The sequence below is a fragment of the Chiroxiphia lanceolata genome, chromosome 16 (assembly GCF_009829145.1).
Source record: "Chiroxiphia lanceolata isolate bChiLan1 chromosome 16, bChiLan1.pri, whole genome shotgun sequence".
NCBI classification, from domain to species: domain Eukaryota; kingdom Metazoa; phylum Chordata; class Aves; order Passeriformes; family Pipridae; genus Chiroxiphia; species Chiroxiphia lanceolata.
Genome location: NC_045652.1, coordinates 11,675,816 through 11,699,754, shown reverse-complemented (window position 1 = coordinate 11,699,754; position 23,939 = coordinate 11,675,816). Strand labels below are relative to the sequence as shown.

Sequence of the window (23,939 nt, the reverse complement as noted above, 5' to 3'; positions counted from 1 at the left end):
TCTGAGATCTCAGGTGTCCCTTGACACCAGTGGATTGAGTTGTCCTGTCCTCAGCCTCCCTGTTGTTTCGGTGTGTGCCCACAGCACCACGGGAAGCCGGGGCAAAGAGGGACTCCTAAGCCATCTGCATCCCATGTGGCCTGTAAATCACTGTATTCAGTGTCACTGTGCTGGTGAGGGAAGTCCCTTCCCCTGGTGCCCACTGCCAGATATATGGCTGAAGAACAGGGGAATCACAGGCTCATCTTTTGAAGTCTTTCTCAAAGGTTTCTGTTCTCATTTCCAACTCAACAGAAGCCCCTACAGGCAGGTGGCCATTTGGGACTGGGAGCTGGGCTGTTTGACTGTACCAGCCGTGAGGGTGAAGCTGCCTACAGTTTGGTCTCATGCCACAGGCTGTTTTGAGTTGTGCACTGCTCTTTTCACCTTGACAATGCTCTTGTGGAGGGACCATTAGTATGGGTGGCAAGTCAGCGGGAAATGAAATTGTCCTGCCCTTAACAAGCTGGCTCCACCTGACCTTGAAGATATTATTTTGTTTCCTGGATGTTTTAAATTAAGTGGTATTTCGACTAAGGTGGTTGCATATAAATTGGTTGGGATAATGCTTGCTTGAGCCGAACGTGCCCAGCCAGTGCCTGTTAACTCCCTGGTTCCACCTCCTGTCCCTGCCTCTTTCCTTCATTCACCAACACAAGTTCCCTCTAGATATCATAGATATCTAGATATCTTCATTTTCTCCTTATTTTTCCACACTCTTCCCTTCTCTGTAGCATGAGAATACAGACCAGCCTGCTTTGACAGGCATGCCATGTACAGAGCTTGGGGTGTTGGGTTTGGTCTGTTGTGATGGCACGTGGGTGAGGATTTAGGATGAGAGTCTGCAGGAAGGAACTCTACTTAAGTGGAGACATTTGCACAAGGCTTCCATGGCATGTGCTGCCCACTGTATTTGTTTCTATACTTTGAGTTCAGCCTCTAACACTGAGCCCTCATGTAAAAACGTTTCTGCAGGTTGCAGAAAGAACTGTTTTGTAATTTCTTCTGATCATCCAGAGGACCAAATATCCCTGAGATTTTTCTAAAGGCTGCTTTACAGTAAAGCATTCCTAGAAAATTATCTACCTCATTGTTATTCATGCCAAAATGTTGGGGCAATCTTAGTTTTCTTCCACCATGCAGCTAATCACTGCATGGGGCTATGCTTGAGCTTCAGCAGCTCACTGTTGTTTGGTAGAGATTAAAAAATAACAATTGGCGGTGTCATCAAATCAGTGCAGCCAGTGAAATCAAAGCCTCAAACACCATAAGAGGTCTACATGTCTCACAGAGGAAAAAGCCACAAGAGCAACAGAATAGCTGTGCTCCCACTGCTGCTCTGATCCCGTTGGTGATACTGGAGGGGAATCGGATTGCAGCATTCCTCCAGTGTGTCTCCCACACTGAGAGATACTGAGTGAGTCAATAAACTGTCGAAAACAAGGAGGGTGTGTGTTCAGGAGCACTTCAGGCTTTGGGATAAGTGTTTCTAGAGAGTTTGCTAGGAACAAGAATCTAACTGAAATCAATGGCAGCGTATCTGCCATTTAATGACAAGCCAATATGCCACGGCACTGGAGTACAGCGTGTTCTCACCTGCCTCTGTGCTAAGTGGACAAGGTGCTGCAAGCTGATCCAGCTGAGAAGTGTGTGTGTGAGTTATACCCTCTGGAAGAGAGGCTGGGATCCCACTGGCTGAGCCTACATTGAAGTGAAAAGGCTGCGACCTCCTGGCTGGTCAGAACAGCAGAAGAGATGTTCAGAGCCACTGCCGGTGCGTATCTGCAGCAGCCACGTGTGCAGAAGGAAATAAGGGCTATTCATCTCCTGGATGGATATCGCACTTCAGTGGAAGATGGGGTTGAATTTTCCAGCAGATCCTCTCGCTGCCAGCAGCACCTCTGCAATGTCTATCCTGAGCTGGAGCGAGCTCTTTGTCATCCAAGCATTTACCTTACCCAGGCACTCGGCTGTTTGAGTGATGGCTGTGCTCATCCTTAATGTAGATGTAGGCCTGACTGTCAATGTACTGTTGAGGGTGAGTTGTGGGAATCTCTAGACTCCCTTGGTCTGACATTATTGCTGTATTAGAAGGGAAAAACAGGATAAAAATCTGCAGCAGCCCGGGCAGCCCTGGCAGAAGTGGAACAACTGTTCATTGCAACATGTTTGTTTACCAGTCTGAATGTGGAGTCGGCTTAACGCTGGTCTCCTGGTGTCAGAGGCTGTGCAGTCCCAATGCTGTCTCTGCATGGTACCCTGACTTGGAAGGAACACGGAAGGTGAGGGTAGAGGTGAGATGATGCTGCAAGGTTTTGAAGGACACTTCTCTGTAAAGAAAGATTAGAAACAGGCTGCAGGCCAGACTGTGTGTGATGAGACAGGACTGCTTCTGCACCTGTCCATTTAATGGTTGAGGGTCAGTATTCAGTACTGAGGACACACAGAGAAGGTTCAGATGTCTGAAGTAGCATCCAAGTTAGTTTGAGGTGCAGGTGATGCTTTCATCTGTTTGCACAGCTGAGCCAAATTCTGGTAAGATGGGGATCATATTTGCCACCAACCTGGACAAACTCTGCTTTGGACCATGAAAAATTGTCAAGAGTTTGAGTTTTTGCTTTTAATGTGTGCTAGGAAGCTGTGGCAGGAGAAGGTGCTTGAATCCAGGCTGAACTGAACTCTGAATGAACCAATGAGTTGATTTGCTATCCTGTCTCATTCCGGCCTTTGAGGATTTGCAGATCCCACAGCCAAATGAAGGGTCATTGCAGTGATGGTGAGGGATAAGCCAGGACACTGTGTTGCCATTGTTAGTATTCAACTGGAGTCGTGCAAGATCACAACTCTAATCTCTTGTTCGCGCGGTTCAGCCATTGTGGGTTGTCAGCAAGTCAAGGTGACCTCCAAAACAGGGAGGCCACGAGGGACTCTCTGCAGCTCTGAGGACAGAGACCAGTTGCATTGCACGGTGGAGCTGGTTGTCAGTGCACTTGTCCTGCAACTGGGCATGAGCATGTTTGGGGGTTCCAGTAAGTCCATGAGTCTTCAGGAAGGAGAGATATAATTCACATGCACAATCCTGCTGTTGTTTGTGCTCTGCCAGCTGTTTTCCCCACTGAGCTATCCTACCTGGACCCTCTGATGGAGCACCTACTCATTCTTTACAACGAGAAGCTCCTTTTTGGCAGCTCTCCTTGCAGCCTGGCTGTCATGGCTTTCAGTCTGCTTGTTCTGAAATACTCTGACAATGGTCCTGGATTTCTCTGGGAGAAATTTCACGTATTTCTCCCAACAGTCAACAGGAGTGTCAGCATCCACGTGATTTCTTATAGTTCTGAGACTGCCTTCCACCAGGAACCTGCCTGCACCAAAGTCCCTGGCACAGTTTGAGCTGCGGTTTTGTCTGATCCTTTTAAGAGTTGGGAATGGATGTTTTGATGTCTGATATCTATGAACATGAAAGGCTCCTTTCCCTCTAACTGTGCATTGGGCAGGGCAATGCCTGTCTCCCCTAATCAAAAATGTAATCAAAGATCTCACTTCTCGTAAAAAATGTATTAAGAAGAAAAAGAAACAACACAGCATATTTCCATTGGCTTCGCTGCTGGTTTGCTCTGGTTTCTACTTCTGTGCTGCTCCCTCCTGTCTTTCACAAAAGAACCCCCACCTCAACTTTCCCCATATCTTGAGATGTTTAATTGCAGAATGTTGAGCTTTGAAAACAAAACAAAACAAAAAATCATTGTATTTGATTCAAGCGAAATATCGATCGTCCTTGACTTCCCACATCACAGATATTGGCAACATTTTGTCAGCACCAAGAGTGAGTAGAGAGATCACAGCAAGGAAATAAATATTCCAACTGGAAGGAAAAGAAGCTGAGCCAGGAAAATAGCTGTACCCCATCACTCTCTCTCCCACAGCTGCTTGTAATAAATGGTTTGTTGACCTGATGTTAACATTTCCAGTTTACAGTAAGCAGCATTTCCCTTAAACAAGATACTGATAAAGTGAAACAAGGAATAGAGGGGGTGGAGAAGAGATTTGCAAAACATGCTGGAGTGAGAAAATCGGAACATACCGTGTGTGTCTTGGGAGTGAGAACATGTCTCAGTGTGTGAATAAATATATAATGTATAGACATATGCTCTCTCTTCTTAGAAACTCTTTGGGTAGTCCCAGATTTTGCTGCTTTCAGTAGCACAGCAAAGTAAAAGGCAGGGGAAAGTTGGAGCTGGTGATTGAAGGGTCGGAGAATGGTGGTTTAAGTGGAGAATCCTTGCTCTCCAAAAAGGAGATTGGTCACAGAGAGGGACTCAGGCATCACCCGAGCCAGTGTACAAGGAGCTAGTGGTCTGTCTGGAGAGACACAATGCATTCAGGTTTGCTCATTTTCATCTTGCAGATGAGGGCTAATGCTGCACTAATGGAGATCAGATTTTCATACAAATTCGGTTGACAGAAAAGAGCATGGGAAGAGGAATCAGATAAGTGTTAGCACAGAGTTATTTGTCAAATGGATTTTTTTATTGTTTTCCAAGAAGCCTGCACAGAGCTGTTGTCCTTTTTTTAATTCCTCCTCTGGCATTTGTTCCCCTTTTCACTGCCTCCACAATTCTCCCATTCAAGTCAAAAAAGCTACCTCTGAAAGACCAGTGTAACATTAGCAGAAATTACTAGCAGCAGTGATTTCAATATTCAAATGGACAATATATTTAGTAATAGACTGGGAGTTGTATAAATAGAGTATGAATGCCTGGTAATGAATCATATCAATAATTTTCACATACAGACTGTGCCTTACATTTCTCAAAGGCCTTTACAAATACCAATTGATTCTCACAGCATGCCTGCTTGGTGGAGGAGTTGTTATTAGTTCTAGTGGAGGGTGAGGATATTGAGATGCAGAGAAATGATGCTGCTTGTGTAGTTCATGCTGGGACCCAAAGTGAGGAATAAACTTGGAAACTCCTGACTCACAGCTCTTAATCATGGGACTACACAGCTCCGTATGATTTATTTGGCTTGGCTGGAAGTGGTCCTCATGGAAAGAGGTCTTTGTCAGACTCCAAAATCTGGGGCTGACAGGAAATGGGTAAAGGCAGGAGTGATTAATGCACAGTGAATGGCAGGACTGGTCTTGATGGAGCTGTGCTTTAAACTTATAGTCAGGAGCAGCACTCGTGCCCCACGCACGTCAGGGCTTGGAGGTTTTTTGACCTCTGGAAATATGGTTTTCCATGCAGAAAAGTGGCAGCTAATGCAACCAAATTCCATAAAGAGAGAGGGGTACCTTCAATCCAGCTATGCTTTGTAACTCTCACCCACCTCAGTCAAGGAGGGTAATAGCTGAAGAGTACCTGAAATACTGGAAGTCTCTTTTCTGGTGTGGTGTCCAACTCAGCATTCACCACATTGCCTGTCTCTGTTTACTGTTGCCCTTCTTAATTCTGCAGTAAATTGTTTCAGCCTTTAATGTTTCTCCTGGTGGCCCAGGGATGCAGTCAGTGATGGAGATCTTCAGAAGAAAGAGGCAGGTTACGTAGCACATGCTTCAAACAAGGGAAACCTAATTTGTCTTTTGCCCTCTGTTGTACTGAATTCACTGAATTCTCCTGACTCACTGCTCAGGAGAACAGGATACACTCTCAACTTGTACAAAACCGTGACATGGTACTCACAGCCTTATTTTTAAATACATTTTATTTTGACGTCTTACTTGGTGTTTTGAGTGACACTGTACATGCAGAAGTTGTCTTGAAGCTGGCCACAGTGGCACTTGGCTTTTCTTTTTTTTTTCTGAGAGGTTACATAATTTCCAACCCATCAGCATGTTATGAGTCCTTTAAATTGGCAGAACAACATGCACTACATTGCACTTGTCTGTATTGAAATCCTTCTGCGGTAGCATTGCCTGGTGACCCAAATTTCACAGGTCCTCCTGGTCCCTCACAGTTCACACTCCTGACCCACCCAGATCATTTTGCCCTCAGAGTTTTTAATGTGCTCTAAATCATCAGTCGTTGGGCTGAAACTATCGATTCTTGTCATCACATTGCCACTCTTCTTCGTGAACCTCCTTGGAGACTGGCAGGGGACTGAGGATTGAAGGATCATCCAAGTTCCTCTGGACATGAGGGACAAAGGAGGAATGGGCAACCTAAAATGCCTTTTCAGAATTGAATTGCTGAGCCCCAACCCCTGTCTGGCAGACTCTCAGTGCTCTTCCTACAAGGACCAGAGACAAAAGGCACCAACCTGGGACCCGCAACCCAGAACCAAATTTTCCACCTTGGACTTGTGGCCTTTGGAACAAGCATGTGTGTTTCTCAGGCCTGCCCCACAGAGCCAAATTTTAGCTTTCAAGCTTTAAGAACTGTTTTAACAAGCTTATTGAGCAATTTCATTGTCTTGTCTTCCAGATTTGAGTTGACCTTATTTATTCTTTTCAATCTTTCCCCCCCCAACTTCTTCTGAACCTATAGTTCAGCATGGAGTTTTACCTTTCCCTGACTGGTTTCTAAGCTATATTAATACTCTATTTTAGTGATCCTTACCTGTTCTAAATAATATTTGTAGTTTCATTAACTCTTTCAGAGAAGAGTTTGTATATTAGTGTCAAGTGGACTTTGTTCTACACATAAACTATGCTCTTCCAGCCGGATTGTGTCATATTCCTCTAGGCTTTACCTCAGGTATTTTGTTCCATGAACTGAGTCTAGCATGTTTAGGGAATAGCTTTTTTTTTCCCTTCTTAAGAAAAAGAAAGAAAAAGGAAAACATAGCAACGACAGCATGGCAACAGCAGCTGCGGCACAAAAGAAAAATAGGCAAACAGACTTCCGAAACATGTATTCACTGGTAAGCTATTTTTACTGATTGGTGAGTATGTGGGAGTATAATAACAAAATAAGAGAGAAAATAGCTTACAAATAATTCATAAGTAACTTTAAATGAGAACATATCTTAATGATTTCAGCCTCCTAGCTAGCCCTCATGCTGTACGAATCTCCACATGCACAGACTTAAAGGTCACCTCTGATCTACACTATTTATATATTGCAAATTCGTCCATAGGCACATATATAAAATTCCATACAAAAAAAATAATGTCAGTGGGGTATTAAGGTTAAATAACTGAGCAATAAAAAGTAAAGAGTTGTGTATGCCTGCACAGCAGCTTAAGGATAAATCCATGTCATTGCATCCACCTTTGCACCAGAGCACAGAGGGTTCCTGGCTCTGTGGGTGTGGAGAGGCCCCACAGCCTGGTTATTCTGGGGGGGCTTGAAGGAGCTCCTGGCTCCACTGCCAACCTGCTTTGCGACCCTGAGCACTTTTCATTGCTTCTCTAGGAACCTCTTTCCCCATTCCCCTTTTGTCTGGAGCACACAGGCAGGAACCTGCAGCACAGAAGCACTCATGCTTGCATCTTTGGGCAGAGCCCAACTACACATGGGGCCATGTACATGCTGAAAAGTGACAAAATAATAAAGAATAGCATCTTCCTTGACAAACCTGATCTAGTGGGCAGCATCCCTGCCCGTGGCAGGAGGGTTGGAACTGGATGATCTCTAAGGTCTCTTCCAACCCAGATTGTTCTAAGACTCTATGAAATTTTCTGCTTCACCATCCTCTCCCCAAAATTCCCCAGTCTCGCTGCAAACCAGTAAACTGTGGGAAGTCTTAACTAAATTCAAAATAATTCATTGAGAACTTGAGAGAAACAGCCTCAAAAGTGTTGAACTCCTTTACAGTTACAGCCTGATCTGTTGTGCTGTGTAAGCCTTTTTTTCCAGTTATGATCCATGGGAGACTGAGAGCAAACACAGTCTCTTAAGTCTCCTCCGCAATCCCAGTGCTTTTATTGGCACGGAGAGGAACCCAGCTCGGCCCTCTGCAGCCAAAACTAGATTCATTTGTCTTCAGTAACAACACAAATCTGTTTTCCTGGTTAAATAAAGTCATTTGCAGGGTTCTGTTGTGGGAAGGATGTGTCAGCTCATCCTGAATGGAGCAGTCATTAGGATGAATGGGTCAGTTGTTGGGCTGGAACAGCCCTCTGTGCTCTGAAGGGCCCTTCCCGAGGCAGGCTGAGCCCTCTCTGGGATTGTGCCCACAGCAGGCACGGGATGCTGCAGGTGCCTCGGCATCACTGCCGGCTTTATTGTGGATGCTCCATTTCTGCACCGTTACACGGAGTTTAGGATTGATTCATTGCAAAATTAATCCCACATCTTGCACGTTCCCTTCAGCCCTGTGTTTTGGGAAAGCTCTGGTTTCTGCAGCAAAGGAGGCAAATGGGACTCGAGCGCTGAGTTCTCTGTGTGGTTCTGTGTTGCCTTGCCAGTGTTGAAAGCTTATTTCTTCTTGTCTCTCAATTTCAGGTAGTGCTAGTGCTTCCCTGCCCTTCAGAGGTGCGATAAGCAATGACTAGATAATGTTTTTAATTCTCCTCACTGCTGTAGAGTTACTTGTTCTGGAAATTCTGGTGTGTAACTGGTAGGAGAAAAAGGTTGGTGATGTTCTCCAGAGGACATCAGGAATGCGGAAGCAGCAGCTAAAGTGGTTTGGTTCCCTCTGAGGTTTTTTTTTCAAATGTAGTTGAAAACAAGCAAGTGAAATGAGATGCTTAGAAGCACTTTGTTTCTAAGATTCCTTCTGGTTTTAAATTACTTCGTTTAAACATCTTTGTCCGTGAAACCTCCAAGGGAGCTCATCTGCTTGTTTTCTCATCTGCATCTTCTGCTTTCTGTCTGGTTTTTACACAAGAAAGAATGCAAGTATCTCATGTACATCTCTATATACAGAAATAAATGTAATTGAGTTGTAAAACACAGGCTGGTTGAGCAGGACAGAGGTCAGTGATCTAAAATAATCCCGACACTTTAGTCAGGACCTGCTCTGTATTACAGTTAAGTGTTTGTTGAGGTCTTTTCCTCTGGCCTTCTGTTATATCTGAAAATATATTAATGCTGTTTCTACAACGTATTTAGAGCACAAATAGCTTAGATTTGAAGCACTTGAGGAAATACTTCTTGTCTCTTACGCTGTTTTGTTTGTATTTTTTGCTTGTGAAAACAGTTCTCAAGAACATTGCTAGGTGGGTCATGGCAGGAACACCTCTGGGCGTGCTGGGGGATGTGTGAAAGCAGATTTCGAGAGCTTTTATTTTCACACCATGTTTCAGTTCTGTGGTGATAAATGTTTTCTGAAGTACAAACCTGAGTCCCTCCTCTTGCTCCTTGAAATGTAAAAAGGGTTTCTTTATTATTTCAGGGGTTTGCTTGCAGTCAGGTTGTGTTGCTTTTAGCCAGTGACAGGTCTGATCAGCAGCATGGCAGGCAGCACAAAGTGGGAACTGCCGTTGATTTTAGCAGCTGATGGCATTAGACAGGTAGGATTAGTACAGGACCTATGGCAGAGAGGAAAAGTAATGGCACGGCATGGGAAAAAATGAGGGAGGAACAGATCTTTTAGGCAATTCTGTATTGGCAATTGACCTACAACTTAAAACAAACCTGATATACACTACCAGAATTTTTACCAAACCCTCTGGTCTGTGTGCTGGGTAATTCCCATGTCCTTCGGCAGGTGGGAGGAATGCTGCTGAGTGCAGACATCTGGGGGGGAAGCATTTGGAAAGACATCTTAATTCAGAGCAGTACTTTAACCTTGCAGGTGTGGGGGAAAAAGAAATGTGCTCCCACTCTTTGCATGCAGCACCCTGAATCCACAGGGACAACCAGCCCATACACACACACACCTGGCTCTAAAAGCCCTGTTTCATTACATGCCAGACTAGTGCTTCTTTCAGCCAGACCCAGAGCATCCTGTGGGTGAGTAGATGTTGGACAGTGGCTTTCTTGCTGCAGCATCATAACCACAGATCATAACCATTATTTCAAATGGGCCTCAGCCAGTATGTTCAGATTTGATTAAGAACTTTTTGAAAGATAAGAAGCATTTAGAGCTAAGGGCTGGCTCCAGCCTTAGTTATTTACATCAGGATGGGGGTGATAAAATCTTTTATTAGTGTCACTGTTTAAATATTTTGGCTCTCTATTCCAATATTGTGGCAAGAAGGAACCATATGTGTTCCTAGAAAGAGAGCCTAGTGCAGCCGTTAATCATGAGAGGATCTATTAATGTATTAAGATTCAGAATAATGAGCAAAACCAGCATGCACTACAGAGACTAACACATATCTTTAGTCTGCAGTTTTCAAATGTTTGGAAAATGTTATATTCCTCCATCTTTCTAAAGCTGGTTTTCTGCCAGAAGAAGTTCTCTTCTGTTGCTAATTTTAGAAAGGTTAAATCTATTTACAAAAACAAACATAGCATGGAGTGCTGAAAACCAGGAGGATGTGGGCACTAACAGGCTCCCAGGCTGCAGAGTTCATGGCAGGAGCTGACTTGGCAGGGAAACCTGTAGGCACATCCTTTCCTTTCCTTAATGCTATGCAGAGTGGGGGACAAGATATGTAGCCCAAGCTCTAAACCGGCTCCCCATCACTGCCTTTCTCCAGAAGGCACTGGACAATGTATGTGTATGTCTGCAGATTGCTACTGGGCTTTAGGGAAGCTTGCCCAAAGATTTGGCACAGGGAAAGGGCAAATTTTAAAGAGCTCCAGAGTGGGAGACATTGCTGGTTGAGCAGGTTGCGTGCCTCGAGGTCATTGCTAATGAGCAGCATCTTGCCTAAAGAAGTGAACATTACATTTTAGTGCTGCTATGAAAACCAATCATACTGTCTCCCCTTTGTACCCCATGTTACTGCCTGCTTTGCTGTGGCATCTGGAGCAAGCTGCACCAGGGAAGGGAAGGAAGCCCTCTTAAAGGATGTGGAAGGATGCTGAAGTGGTAGTAGAGCTCAGATGAGAGAAGCTGGAGCATGACAGCTGTTACTGGATCATGCAAAAAGCCTGCCAGCAAAAATGCATCAATTTTGTGTGATATCCGGGTGTCTTCTCTTCTGTTTTCATAATTGCATACATGGTGTCTGCATAAATCTTCCCCCCCCACCATGTACTTCCAGCAAAAGGAGCTGACTGGCGGATGGCAGCACATCAGTGGGAGAACACCAGCAGGAAGAGACAACCAGTCAGATGTGTGTCAGATGGGGAGGCCCAGGGCCCGAGGCATATTCCTCGGAGGTTGCTCGAACATGGTGCATTCACTAAACAAAAAAACCTCTCCTTTTCCCTTCGGGGAGAGGAGCATGTTCATCCAGACATGAGAACCAGCAGTGCTGTCTTGCCATGTTCTTCAGGAGGTTAGTGCCAAATGACAGCACAGGCGGCAACAGCAGAAGCTTTCAGCAAATGTGTCGTAGCCCAAAGGTCTGAGTGTCCCCTCAAGGGCTACAGTGGAATTTCTTCTATTTTTTCACTGAATACAGAAATCTTCCTATTTACTCATTCCTTTGCTGCAACCTCTGTCTCTTTAGCTGTGGACTTTCTTCTTACGGTGAGATCAGGCCTGCTTGAGGAGAGAGGAGTACTGTGACTCTTTGTTTCACATTGGGTTTTACCATTAAAAGCCTATTTCAAGAAAGATGAACATGCCCAACCTGCACAGGCCAGTTGACTGATTTCCTTACTATTTGGTCTTCAGGTTTCCCTGCCTGTGGACTACAAGTCTGGTTGAGTAACACCACCAATAGGATTACTGGTAACCATCAGCTCCACGAACTCAGAAGTCTTGAGAAAGAAATGGTGGAATTTTAAAAATAATGACATCTTCTTCCCAGTATAAACTTTGACTTCTGGCTATAGATGCAGTCTGAGAAATGTGCTTCCCCACAGGGGGTTTGTGAGCTACTAAGGGTTAAGACTTATTCTTGAGGACACAAGAAAATCATTTTACATGTTCAGAATCAACTTTCTTCTTTGACTTTCTGGGTAGTGACAACTTATGCTTACTTTGGTCCTGCTGACAGTCGTGCTGATGACAGCGATTTCAAATGAAGAAAAACGAAGAAAATGTGAGCCAGCAAAAAAGCAAGAGCAGTAAAAGCGCCTTCCTCAACTCACGCTAACATTGTGACATTTGGTTATTGATGTTGCAAACAGGAACTAATGTTATTCCCAAAGCCAGCACTTAAATTCCACTTTGGTAGATCATAACTATAAACAAGTCACACAGTCCCATAGGAAAAGGCAATTATTGACTAGTTCTTCTTACTCTTAGATGAGCAGTGCCCTTGGTCTCTGTAGTGCTGACTGTGGTGCAGAGCCCTGGCTCTGAGCAGAGGTGACTAATACGTGTCACCCTTTCCTTGATGTAAAGCTTAAACCTGCAGTTTAGCCCGGGGTGCCAGACTATGACAAACAAGAGCTAGAGGAGGGTAATGAATAAACATGGTGAGAATTTCAGCTGTAATCTGCCATCAGGTCCATCTGTTACTCCTTCCCCCACAAGCCTTGCAAGCTCAATGAGCCGGGAACAGGCATGCTCCATATACTGTCCCATCCTTCAGCCACATAGCTAAGGTCTAATTGTCTGGTTGTTGTTAAGCTGATCATTTACAGTCTCTTGAGCCATTTTTGGTCATAGGTTCTTGTTCAGTTCTTTAGCCTTTCATCCACCCCATTTATGACAAGACTTCCAGAAGGATACCAAAAAGATGAGGATGAATGTATTAATCACACGGTGGTGTCCACACTGTTGCAGGGTAGCAGTGGCTCCAGTGAGTTGTGTTTGCAGGATTGCAGGGTAGCAGTTGCTCCAGTGAGATGTGTTTGCAGTGTTGCAGGGTAGCAGTTGCTTCAGTGAGATGTGTTTGCAGGGTTGCAGGGTAGCAGTTGCTCCAGTGAGATGTGGTTGCAGGGTAGCAGTGGCTCCAGTGAGATGTGTTTGCAGGGTTGCAGGGTAGCAGTTGCTCCAGTGCCTCGCAGGCAAGTGTCATCTGCCCATTTAACCGTTCCCAGCCTTGGGTACTCACCCTCTGTCTCGTGCAAGGTGAGATGCCAAGCTCCTAAATGAGGGGGTTCATTTCCAGTTGGCAGCTAGTGAGCCCAGAACTCTGTATGGCCTATTTTCACAAGTGTCATGTGCAGGCACTTCAGCTGATGTGAGTCTTGGGGTTTCCTGGTGATTCGCTCTAATCCAGAGACGGGAAAGCAGAGGATCCTCGGCAGGAATATGATACAGGAGCAGCCAAGCAGGGGAACAGGGTGTGCCTGGCAAAGGCTCCAGCAAGCTCTGCCTGTTGGTAAGTGGTGGTTTGCTCTGGGGGGCGGGTGCCTATCTCCCAGGCAATGCCACAGCTTGCAAAAGTCACCATCAAAATTCTCCATGGTTCCAGACGTCTCTCGTCAGTGCAGGGTTTGACAAATTTTGCTGCTCATGTTCTCTTACAAACCTCATGCTCATGGCTGCAGTTCACAAGTGGGGTATCTCCCTGCTTTGGGAACCAAGCCATCTTAATTACAGCCCACACAGATGATTTTTTTTTTTGCATTTCTCCCATAGGTGCTTCCTTCTCATGTTCCAGAAACTGCATGTTCTTGGTTTACTGCTTCTCCATTCCTTCCAGCTCGGAGAGCTTCCAGCAAGGGAGATGGAGAGGAATGTGATAAGCAGCTTGGCTGGTTAATGAGCTCCCTGTCTAACTGAGGGATTCTTGTGTGCTGGGTTCACTTGCCAGTCCCTGGTATCTCCCTCAAGTTATCTGTGTTCTTCTGGCTCTCCTGGGGAAGGGGTTTGGGACCTGGTTTGAGTTGCACCTACTTTTCCCTTTGTACCACACCACCATGTCCACCAGGGCCAGGCACAGACCAGAAAATGCCTCTGGATGGCAGGGCTGGAATGCTACGGGAGGCTGTGATTTGGCTGGGAAAACAGAACTTAAAAAACACCCAGTTCCTTACATTGCCGGAGACAACTGCAGAGTCATTGCAGAGAAAGTAACAGGAGATTTTTCTCTCCCTAATTTATGTCTCTCCTGCATATGGCTTCTATGGAGTCACTGATGTTACAGACAGATGGGTTGGCATTTTACTAGACAGAACACATGGGCTAGATGTTGTTAATGCTTGTTAACTACTCACTCTGCAGCTTGACCAGTCCAATACGGTCACCTCACAGATGGTTGGAAAGCTGCAGCCTGGGTGCTGGAGAGGTCCAGCTCTGCCACACGTGGTGTGACAGCAGTTGGGATAATGTGCATTTGGCTGCTCTTTCCAAAGGGCTTTGTTGTAGGTCAGAGATAGCCATGGCTGGGGCATCAGCATGGCTTCCATATGTTTCAAGGAAAGACACTTGTTTGTAAAGATTCTGAGCCTTTTATAGAAGCTTTAAAGGCTTCATTTCATAGTTTGAATTTTTATATGGAATGGGGTTGGAAAAATTCTGTGAGCCCTGTGCCTTGCTGACATCTATACTCCTTAATGGTTGATGTTTATAAGCATATTGGACTGGTGAACACTATTTAGCAGACCTGAGGTCTGTTGAAAACTTATAATTTATGACCTCAAGCTCTGACTACAGCTGACTGCCAGTATTAGTTTAGAGTGACATCCCATGTGATTTTCCTTTTTCTGATGTGAGTAGTCTGCTATGATTTACTCTCACCAGTCTTGTATTCAATAGAATCATTTCTAGGTATCACCTCAGCAAATCTCCACAGGGTGAATCTCCTTGGTTTGGAGATCCCGTCAGCATCTGTGGATGCAAAAGTAGATGCTACGGGTGAATCCTTTATGTTACCATCTTCCCTCTTTGACAGTAGTGATGTTCAATTTGCAGCATAATGATTGGAAGCTGAATGCATCCTACAGATGAGAAAGGGAATTTTAGTTTCAGCGCTTGTTCTCTAAAATTCTCAAAGCACTTTTGGAAAATGCATGGATATTAATCCACACTGAGCAGTAGTTCTTCAAATCTATGATTTAAATTGGATATATTTGTCTCTGTCTGTCCTGAACTGTTCAGTAACATTAATGCACCCTGATAATAGCTGTCACATTTTACCCTGGGGGTTGTTCCTCAATGATAGGTGAAATCACAGCAGTTCAAAGACCTGTCTTCCAGGATGAAAAGCTCTATAGGAATATTCAGATATAAAATAGTAATAGTATGAATCAAAAAATATGCTTCCCTTATTTTAGGGCCTTTGATCTTATTTTTATGGCATCACATTTGACAGTCTAAAGGGCATTAACCTGTAGGAGAAACCTCTTGAAAGAAGATGCTGACTTGCCCTCTGCTGCGCGGAGCACCGTCCCCCAGGATTAACACCAGCAGCTTTCCCCCATGGAGAGGGGTGCAGCACTTCAGCACATGTCCCTGCTCTTTTTCAAGTTTCCTTTTTCACATGAGGTGCAGGAGAGCTCACACAGATCAAAACATGGAGCTGCAGGGGAAGTTCAGTGCTGTGCAGTACATCCCTCTCTGTGTTCCTTTGCTGCTGAGCTGGTGCAGCATCCAGGACCCCATCACTGCTGTCACTCATGTACATAGTGCCTGGGTCTTGTTTCTGATTAAGATGGAAGTATACGAGCTGACCTCTTGTTCCAAAGACATTCTGGGGTTGTGGTTCATCTCAATGTTGAATAATAAGAAAGAGAAAGGAAATGTTTGCTATAAATCTCAGTGCACGCAGGGCTGTTTCTCGCTTATCCCATCCCAGCTTTCAATTTTCTTCTTGGCATTGCCAGGCATTTGCTTTTCTTTACTCAGCATCTAAAAGCAGTTTTTTCATTACATTTCCTGGAAGGCCCTTTACAGGCATCCATCCCTCTGCCTCATAAATTCACTTTATATACCAAGCTGGCAACACGGAGTTCAGAGGTCTTAGCAAGAAGCAATTATTATAAAGAAATACTCTTCCTCTTTTGGGTTATTAAAGGGGGGAAAACTTCTCTGCAGACAAGGAATGGTCATTTGTGAAAGGGAGGTGACTTGGTTGATTAAGAGCTGCACATCCATCGTGTGAGAACCACCATGGACAGGCGTCCTGTCAGGCCAGCTGGAATCTGCCAGTTACCATGAAAAAAAGAAGGAAACCAATAAACAGTTTGCTAAGTAACCTCATAAATATTTCCAGCCGTAAGCACATCTTGTGGTACAATTTGGTGTTTGTTTTTTTTTTTTTTTTTTTAATATTTCTCTAATTTTAAATGAACGGCCTGTAATTAAAGTGATTTAGAGGCTACCTGGGGACCTGGTATTTGAGCAGTGCATGATGCTTAGGAAAGATTGATTGGTGAGGCATAACTCAGTTGGGGGATTTTGATAATGATATCATCACCCAGGAGGACCAAGTTTGAGCAATTAAATCTCAAAACCTCGTGCTTGGGTTCTTATAACTTCAGCAGGCAGTTTCCACATTGTGCACACACACACACACACACACACACACACACACACACACACACACACACACACGATTTCCCTGAGTATTTTCTGGGCACTCCAGTTTTTTGGCTGACTCTTTGTATGGTGGGCTGCCCCGTGTGTGTCTGTCTGTTCAGGGTGATCTGAAGTGATGATTTATCAGCTCTGCAGACCCAGGAAGAGGTTGCCAGCCCTCTTGGCATCACTGCTTCCCCCCCTCAACATCTGCACGTGGAAAAGGCGGCCTTTGACATTTAGAAAAATCTCAGCATCTAAAGCAAGAGGCAGAAACAAAAGGATTTTCTCGTTTAAAGGTCAGAGCCGGCAGCTTCTTAAAAGATATTTTCAAGTGGGTTTGTTGGGCTGTGTCAGGGTTTGTGTGCATTACTGGGTGCTGAGGGAGGCAGTGGGTACTGTAGGGAAGGCGTCAGGGAGGCGAGGAGCTGTCAGGACCACCAGTGTGCCCGAGGCTTTGTGGCACATGTGGTAATAGTGCTGTGGAGGTTTCGGGAGGTGATCAGGTGGAACAGCCAGCCCTGAGGGCTTCTGCTGACAGGTGAAGGGGTTGGGAAGAGGGAGTGACTGCCCCATATGAAGAGGGATTTAGATGGTGAAGGCAAATTGCCGAAGGGATCAGTCTGGCGGGGAGATGTACATAACCCACGTTGGAGCAGACAGCACAGCAAGTCTTCGAGGTAGGATGGGGAACACCACAAGGAGAAGGGAAAGGGCAGTGAGAACTGGGGCACAGAGGAGAATGTGGCCACAGCATGGCCCATAATGCCACAGCAGCCTGTGGACCTGAACAGAGCAAGGAGTGTGTGGAGTGTCAGATGTGAAGTCGTGGTGCCCCTTCCCTCAGCCCACACGGGGCTCTTTGCCACGTGTGCTCAGAGCAGTTGTCTTTCGGGATGCAGCACGGACAGTGATTTATGGAAGGAGTGTAGCAGATGAGATGGGGCCTTCGCAATACAGTCACTGGGTAAATGTCACCAGGCAATGATTCACTTGCTCCTTTTGACCCCTAATATGTCTTAGCCTTGGAAAGTACCATCTACCACAGAGCATGGCCGAGCAGTATCTGCAAAGTAAAGGCTTGTCTCCATGCCAAGGGGTGGAAAGCCACTCTGACAGCCCTGCCAGAATCCTAGACTACATCCTTCCTCACGCTGTGGAGGTGTTTGAACCTCCTTTGTTCCCCAGCTGAGACACAACTGTCTTGCCTGCTGTGCCTGGCACAAAGCTCCACCATCCCTGTTGTCAGCTCGCCAAAACCCATTCAGGAACTCCACCTCCGGCACTGGAGGTGTGTGTTTGAAGATGCAGGAACACATGTCCTGCATGGATTGCATCCCTAAAGACAGTTGTACTTTCTCAGTGTGGAAATCAAAGGTAGGATATCCTCACTGCATGCTGAAATCTCAAGTTGTTTTAAATGCTGAAGCCCTCTTTTCCCTGTTTCTGCATTTCCACTCCTTACTTCCTCAATACATCTCCATGTCAGCTCTGTCCTTGGGGCATGCACCCACCCTCTTTTCAGTCTTATTCCAGTGTCTGAAAGTCTGCAGGACATTGGGTCTTATTCTCAACCTGTACTTTTCAAGAGGCATCCTTTGTGTGATTCGTCACACAGCATGCCAGATTATAGCAAATGGTATTTTTGGAGCCAGAGTGGGGATATCCGTTGTTTTTAGGTATGTGTCAGAGAGAAGAGGAAGGAGGCGTATGAGACACTAAAAAGTGAGTCTGTCTAGATCAGAGTGCACTTCTGAGCCATATTGTGAGCTCTGAAATGACTTAAGCAGCCACTGTCACACTTTTAACATAACTACCCCTCTGCTGGTGGAAGAAGTGGAGAAGGAAATGCTGGGTCTGGGCTTTCAGGAAGCCTTTGTGTGCAACAGCAGCATGGGGGCAAACAGCAGTTAGAAGTCCTGTATATGTTACACTGAAGTGACAATAGTGGGGAGAACCTCTGTTATGGTCCATATGTTGGTCCATCCAGCTGCAAGTCCATCTTCTAGCAGAGATGTTTGGGAATGCCTGTTGCTCTTTCACATCTTCTGTGTTGTCTTCTCCTTGCTGAGATGGTCCCTGTTAGATCTGAGAACTCGCTTTTCTACCATGCTGGTGGTTATTTGAGAGATTTTTATATGTATATCTAAACTATAAAGCCTTGAATAATTTACCAGCTTCCAGGGCTAAGAGGAAGATTTATGATGTTTCCTTCTGGCAGGCATCTGCTGATCTTGACTCCCCTGGAAAAACAGTTGTACTAACAGCTCCTTTCTCTGAGCAGATCCAGGAGCAGCTACTCCAAGTTTATGTTGCCATGTGCTAAGTAGACCTGTCTTCTTGTGGTTTACAATACAGTGAAATCTGATTGCTCTGATTGCTGTGGGGTAGCAAGAGAAACAAGGTGCCACCCTTCAAATCTACAACCGCAGTCACCCCCCCCCCCAGCAGAGCCAAGTGTGTGATAACACGGGGCAAAGATTGATTTCCTTTGCTTCTCTAGAAAAGGTCCCAATAGGCCTTAAATCAGACTGAACGGGCAACAGAATCTGGTGAAAGCTGAAATCTTTCCTTTTGCAAGTATTTGAGATCTGAATAAAACATAACATAGACCTGAATCTCAGCAGTTTAGTGAGCCAGACAGACTTTTTTCATTAATGAAACCAATAGAGGGCTATGTACAGAGTACCTGGGAGATGGTGTTTTTACAGTGCTTACCTTCAGCTGCTTCAGTCTGCTTTGTGGTCAGGGAAACTGAGGGTGAAGGGGCAATATTTGAATCTCTAGTGAAGTGCTGCACTTGGCTGGCTTGCTCAACACAGAAGGGAAAGGGGGAGTGAAGCATGATCTTGGTCCCCAAAGTATCCTCTTGCACTGACTCCTCTAAGCATTGACTATGGGGTGGATGGGGATACTCAGAGGCTCAGCTTTTCCTTTGATCCTGTGTATTCGGTTTGACTCTAAATGTTGATTTCACACTTCTCTTTAAAAGCAGCAACACACTATAGAGATGACACCAGTAGCACAGGGGGCAGAGCAGTTTGAACATGCTCTGGTCTCTCCCACCCCATAACTCATGGACTGTCCCCATGTGACACTTGTTTCTGTTCCTCTCAGCTTCACATTTGATTCCTAAATAGGCTTGGGTGGTTTTGCCTTTGCTGAAACTTAGAATTTTTAGGAATGCATCAGCAGAGTAAATGGTGATTACATTACATGGAGTGTGTCATGTGAACTGCTGGTTTGTGCTGGCACCTGCAAGTTCTCGTTAGCAGCAATGGTGTCCAGGAGTTTGCCTTTGAGGGTTGAGACTTTTTATTTTAATTTTAAAAAAATTATTAAAAATGAGTGGAGGGAATCCTAGCTATGAACAGTGAAGAGGAGGACTTGATTGCCCTTCCAGCTTTGAACTGCTGGAAATTTCATCTTCGTATTTTCATAAATCCAATTTTTTAGACCTGGAGTCACAGGCATGCTCTGCATTAATCCAGAATGGTGTGAAACAACCAGGCCCTGCAGTGTTCATTCAGCAGGGCATCCCCCCCTGTGCCTTCCCCCTCGGTTCTCCCACACACCCCTGCACAGCCCCCTGCCTTGCCGTGATTCCCTGCTCGCTCCCACGCCACCCACCCCAGCACTTCCCTCTCTGCCTGCAGGTGCACCAGGCAGGATGCAGCCTGGCATTTGAAAAGAAATCCTGTGAATTAATGGGAACATATTGCTATTATTTCGTATAATCACTTTATTTCTAAAGCACAGGCTGCAGAGGTGCTCCTGCTGTTGAACCCAAAGCAGCAAATCTATCTGTACATCCCAGCCTATACTGCATTATGAACAGATGGGTGAAGGAAAAAAAACACAATAAAAACAAATAATAAGAAAAGTAATAGTGATAGCAATTTTAAAACACTCCCAGGGGAAAAAAAAAGTTTCTCAATTTTTTTAAAAGCAGTGTGAGATTGAATGAACTGCACTGTAAGTGCATCCGTCCTCCAAATTCACATGTAAACATCTCCTGGCAGAGGAAGAATTGCCTTTTTTCCAAGCAGCTGCCTTCTTGCCTTGTGCCTGTTTCAGAAGCGATCATAAGAAACCTGGGTGAGATGTCTGGGGTTTGGAAGCTTTCTGGGGTTTTCTTTGATTTTTTGGAGGTCCGGGGGAGACAGAGGCCATGGAGGTGAGGGAGAGGCTGGTGCCTCTCTTGACAGCTGAAAGAAACCACAGACCTCATTGAACTCAGCAGGAAATATCAGTCTCCTCAGAAGCACATAACTTTTTTCTGAACGTTATTCTTCTTCCTCTGCTGCAGGAGGAAACTTTGGTTATGAAGAATAGTAGAGAGAAATTACCATTAGTCTCGTAAAAAAAGGAAAATATTCAAATGTAGCCTTCACACGTGATGCCAGTGAGCTCAAAGTAGAGGAAATTTAAAACATTTATGCTGCTCTGTTTCTGAGGTCATAAAACACAAGCAAATGGTCTGGCACTGGATGCTAAATTTCTTAAGGAACTTACTTTAATTAATTAAACTACTAAACCAATTAATGAATTTGCTTGTAAATTCTTAGAAAATTAATTCTGTGCCCAAAGAGTGTTTTAAATCTGCGAAGGAGTCAGTGTATTTCATACAGAGCTTGAATTCCCATTTTGGATTAATTCAGTTCAGCACTGACTTTAGAGACACAAGTGATGCTTTCATAATACTCGAACCTTCCCCCAAAACTGGCGCTTCCCATCAGCTGAATCCGAGGGGGATTTGCAAAACAAATCCTGTGCTGCTGCCACAGCACCCAGCCCCTGTACTCACTCCTTGCTCTGCTACAGCCTCACATGGTACCTCTGGCTTTGCATGTTGGGGATGTTTGTCCCTCCTCTTTCCTCTACCATCGCTGCCCCTTCCCCTGTTGGCCTCTTTCATCTGGCCCAGCGGTACCTCAGGTGCACAGGAAGCATCAGGTGGCTCCAGTAAGCAGCAGATCAAAGCACTGCACATCCTTTGGATTTGCTGAAAAACAACCCAACCAAAATGAAGGACATTTAAACAGAAGCTAATTTACTTTTTCGCGTGGAAACCTTGTTTCAATTCCCTGCCTGGCTCAGGGGTGACAGGGGCATCCTTAGTACTTTGCGCTCCTCACAATCCAAAGTGACCCAAACATGAGGAGTTCATAATTAAATGTGCCCAGGCTCCTGAGAACATGAAACTAGGAGGAAGCAGGTTCCATAGAGCTCTGGGTGGTTATTGCTTCCCTTCTCTCCTGGCAGGTAAAGCCATGTTTTCCTTTCACGTGGCAATCCTCTGCTTTGGATCTTGGCATCCTTTGATTGGGGGGGGGGGCTGCCCTGTTCCTGCACACCCCAGGGAATGCTGACCATGCCTGGCACAGCCTCGGCTCCCACCTCGGCTCCCACCTCGGTGCCATCCCACCTCGGCTCCATCAGGAAGCAGAGCTTTGGAGCAATCAGGAATGGGAGCATTTTGAAGAGGAAAATGGCAGAGGAAAAAATTAGCATTTGTACTGTGATGTTTTTGCTGTTTATTAATAAACAGGCTGCTTTCGTACCTCCGGGGGCAGGAGAGGCTCCAAGCATTCCTTATTTCTCTTGCATCTAGCATTTTTTTTGCTTGTTTTATATGTTACAGGAGATTTGTAATGTCTTCCCACATGTTGAGTTTCCTTATTTTCATGAGAGCATCTCTGGAATAATTCCTCTGGAGGTTTTGGCTGTGCGCTGCCAGGCTGATTTAAACACTTCAGGGATGCCGTGTGGATCAGCACTCATTGGAAAGGAGTTGTGTTAATTAGGAACAGGTCTGCTTCCTCCTACAGAAGTGGCATGACTTCAGAGATAAGTGTTTTCATGGAGAGAAAGCCTTTGTGCAGAGCTCCTGCCACCCGAGGCCTGGGTGGTGGTGGCGGCAGTGACCCTGATGTGGGCACTCTGGTTCTGCTTTGGCAATGCAGTCTTTTTCCAGGATGGTCAAACACCTCATCCTGCCATTGCCACAGTTGTCACCAGGGAAGGCTCACACAGGGGGATGTTGGAATGCAGGACTCAGTAACAGCCTGATTACACCGTGTGCCAAACAGATAATGTGTCCTTGGTGACAGGCAGGTCCTGCCAAAGGAGGCTTCAGGGTGATGCTGCTTGCTCTTCCCTGCATCACGAATCACAGGAGGTGAATTAAAACCCTGGGATATTAATGGGCTTGTTCTTCTTTCCCTTTAGGCCTCCAGCTCCTCTGGTGGAAAAATGCAGCTTCTGGAAACTGAGTTCTCACGAACCATCCGGGAGCTCATCGACCTCCACCTGCTCCGCCAGGACAGCATCCCAGCCTTCCTCAGCGCCCTCACCCTCGAGCTCTTCAGCCGCCAGACCATTGCTTAGCGTCCCACTGCCAGCCACCAGCCAGGGCTGAGCGCTCCTGGGCAGGACACTTGAGGTAGCGAGGACAAAATCTTGTCTCCCTCTCCTAATTTGGGGTATTGGGTTACTTCTGTTTCGCAGGAAACTCCTTCTTCCCTGCTTTTTCATGCTGATTCACAAATCCCACCAGTTCCTCTGAAAAGCGTAATTTTCTTCCTGTGAGATGGCAAGTCTAGCTCCATCCCAGGACTCTCTCATGCCAAGACCCAATCCCTGCCTTTGAACTGGCAATGTGTTCATCACTACCCAGACTCTCAACATCCCTCTGGGAATACAGTGGAAACTGCTGGTTTGAGGAGTCACAGCATTGCCATTCACAGATTTTTCCAAAAGGATTCCCCAAATCTTGGCCCCAGCAAAAAGGTGAGCCTGCATGAGGCTAGTGCTTCCTGTCCCATGGTTGTTCTCTTCTAATGGGAGGACAGGGACCCAGGGAAGGTCTCTCTTGCTCTTACAAAGAGCTCATCACTCAGCAGGGTTGAAATTATTTTCAAGATATCAGTTACCTGAGTCTGCCACCACTGAGCAGACAAGCATAAGCATAAATGGCCATTTGCAGAGCCTATACCCGTGTTTACACCTCTGTGTTGTGTGGTGTGTTCCGATGTCACTGCCATGCTTTTGGTTCCTCACTGAGACTCTTGGGCTCTTGGTTATCTCAGGACTGTAGAAGGTGGAATGGAGTGATTTAGGGTGTTCTCACTGCTGCTGGTTTTAGCCTGCTGCCTGTCACCAGCCTGTGGGTACCTGTTTTGGGAAGTCTCCCTCCTCCTCCTCTGTGGAGATGGAGCATCCCCAGAAGTCTGAAATTTTGTGTTATAATGGATATAGTTCTTCTGTCATAAGAATAAAGTGTAACATCCCAAACTGGGTGTATGACTCCTTTATTTGGGATACACACTGTGCCCTTGCTGTGCTCTCCTGCATGTAGAGGTTGATAACCATTCCTCCGTCAATGATCTGATGCTGGTAGTGCTTTGAGAAGGGAGAATATCATTATATTTTCCAGGCAAGTCTCATTCATAGTATCATAGAATCATGGACTGGTTTGGGTTGGAAGGGAACTTAGAGATCATCTAGTTCCAACACCTGCTGCCATAAACCAGATCAGT

The 23,939-nt window shown here is 45.5% G+C and overlaps 1 protein-coding gene across 2 annotated transcripts in view; it reads left to right on the top strand.

Annotated features, from left to right (window-relative positions):
• MAD1L1 (mitotic arrest deficient 1 like 1) overlaps positions 1–23,694 on the top strand; it is a 356,738-nt gene extending 333,044 nt beyond the window's left edge. For both annotated transcript variants that reach the window (XM_032704408.1, XM_032704409.1), the window contains one exon: positions 22,630–23,694. In XM_032704408.1, the coding sequence (XP_032560299.1) occupies positions 22,630–22,788 (159 nt within the window). In that variant the 3' untranslated portion in view covers positions 22,789–23,694. The remainder of the gene's footprint in view (positions 1–22,629) is intronic.
• The last annotated feature ends 245 nt before the right edge of the window (positions 23,695–23,939 follow it).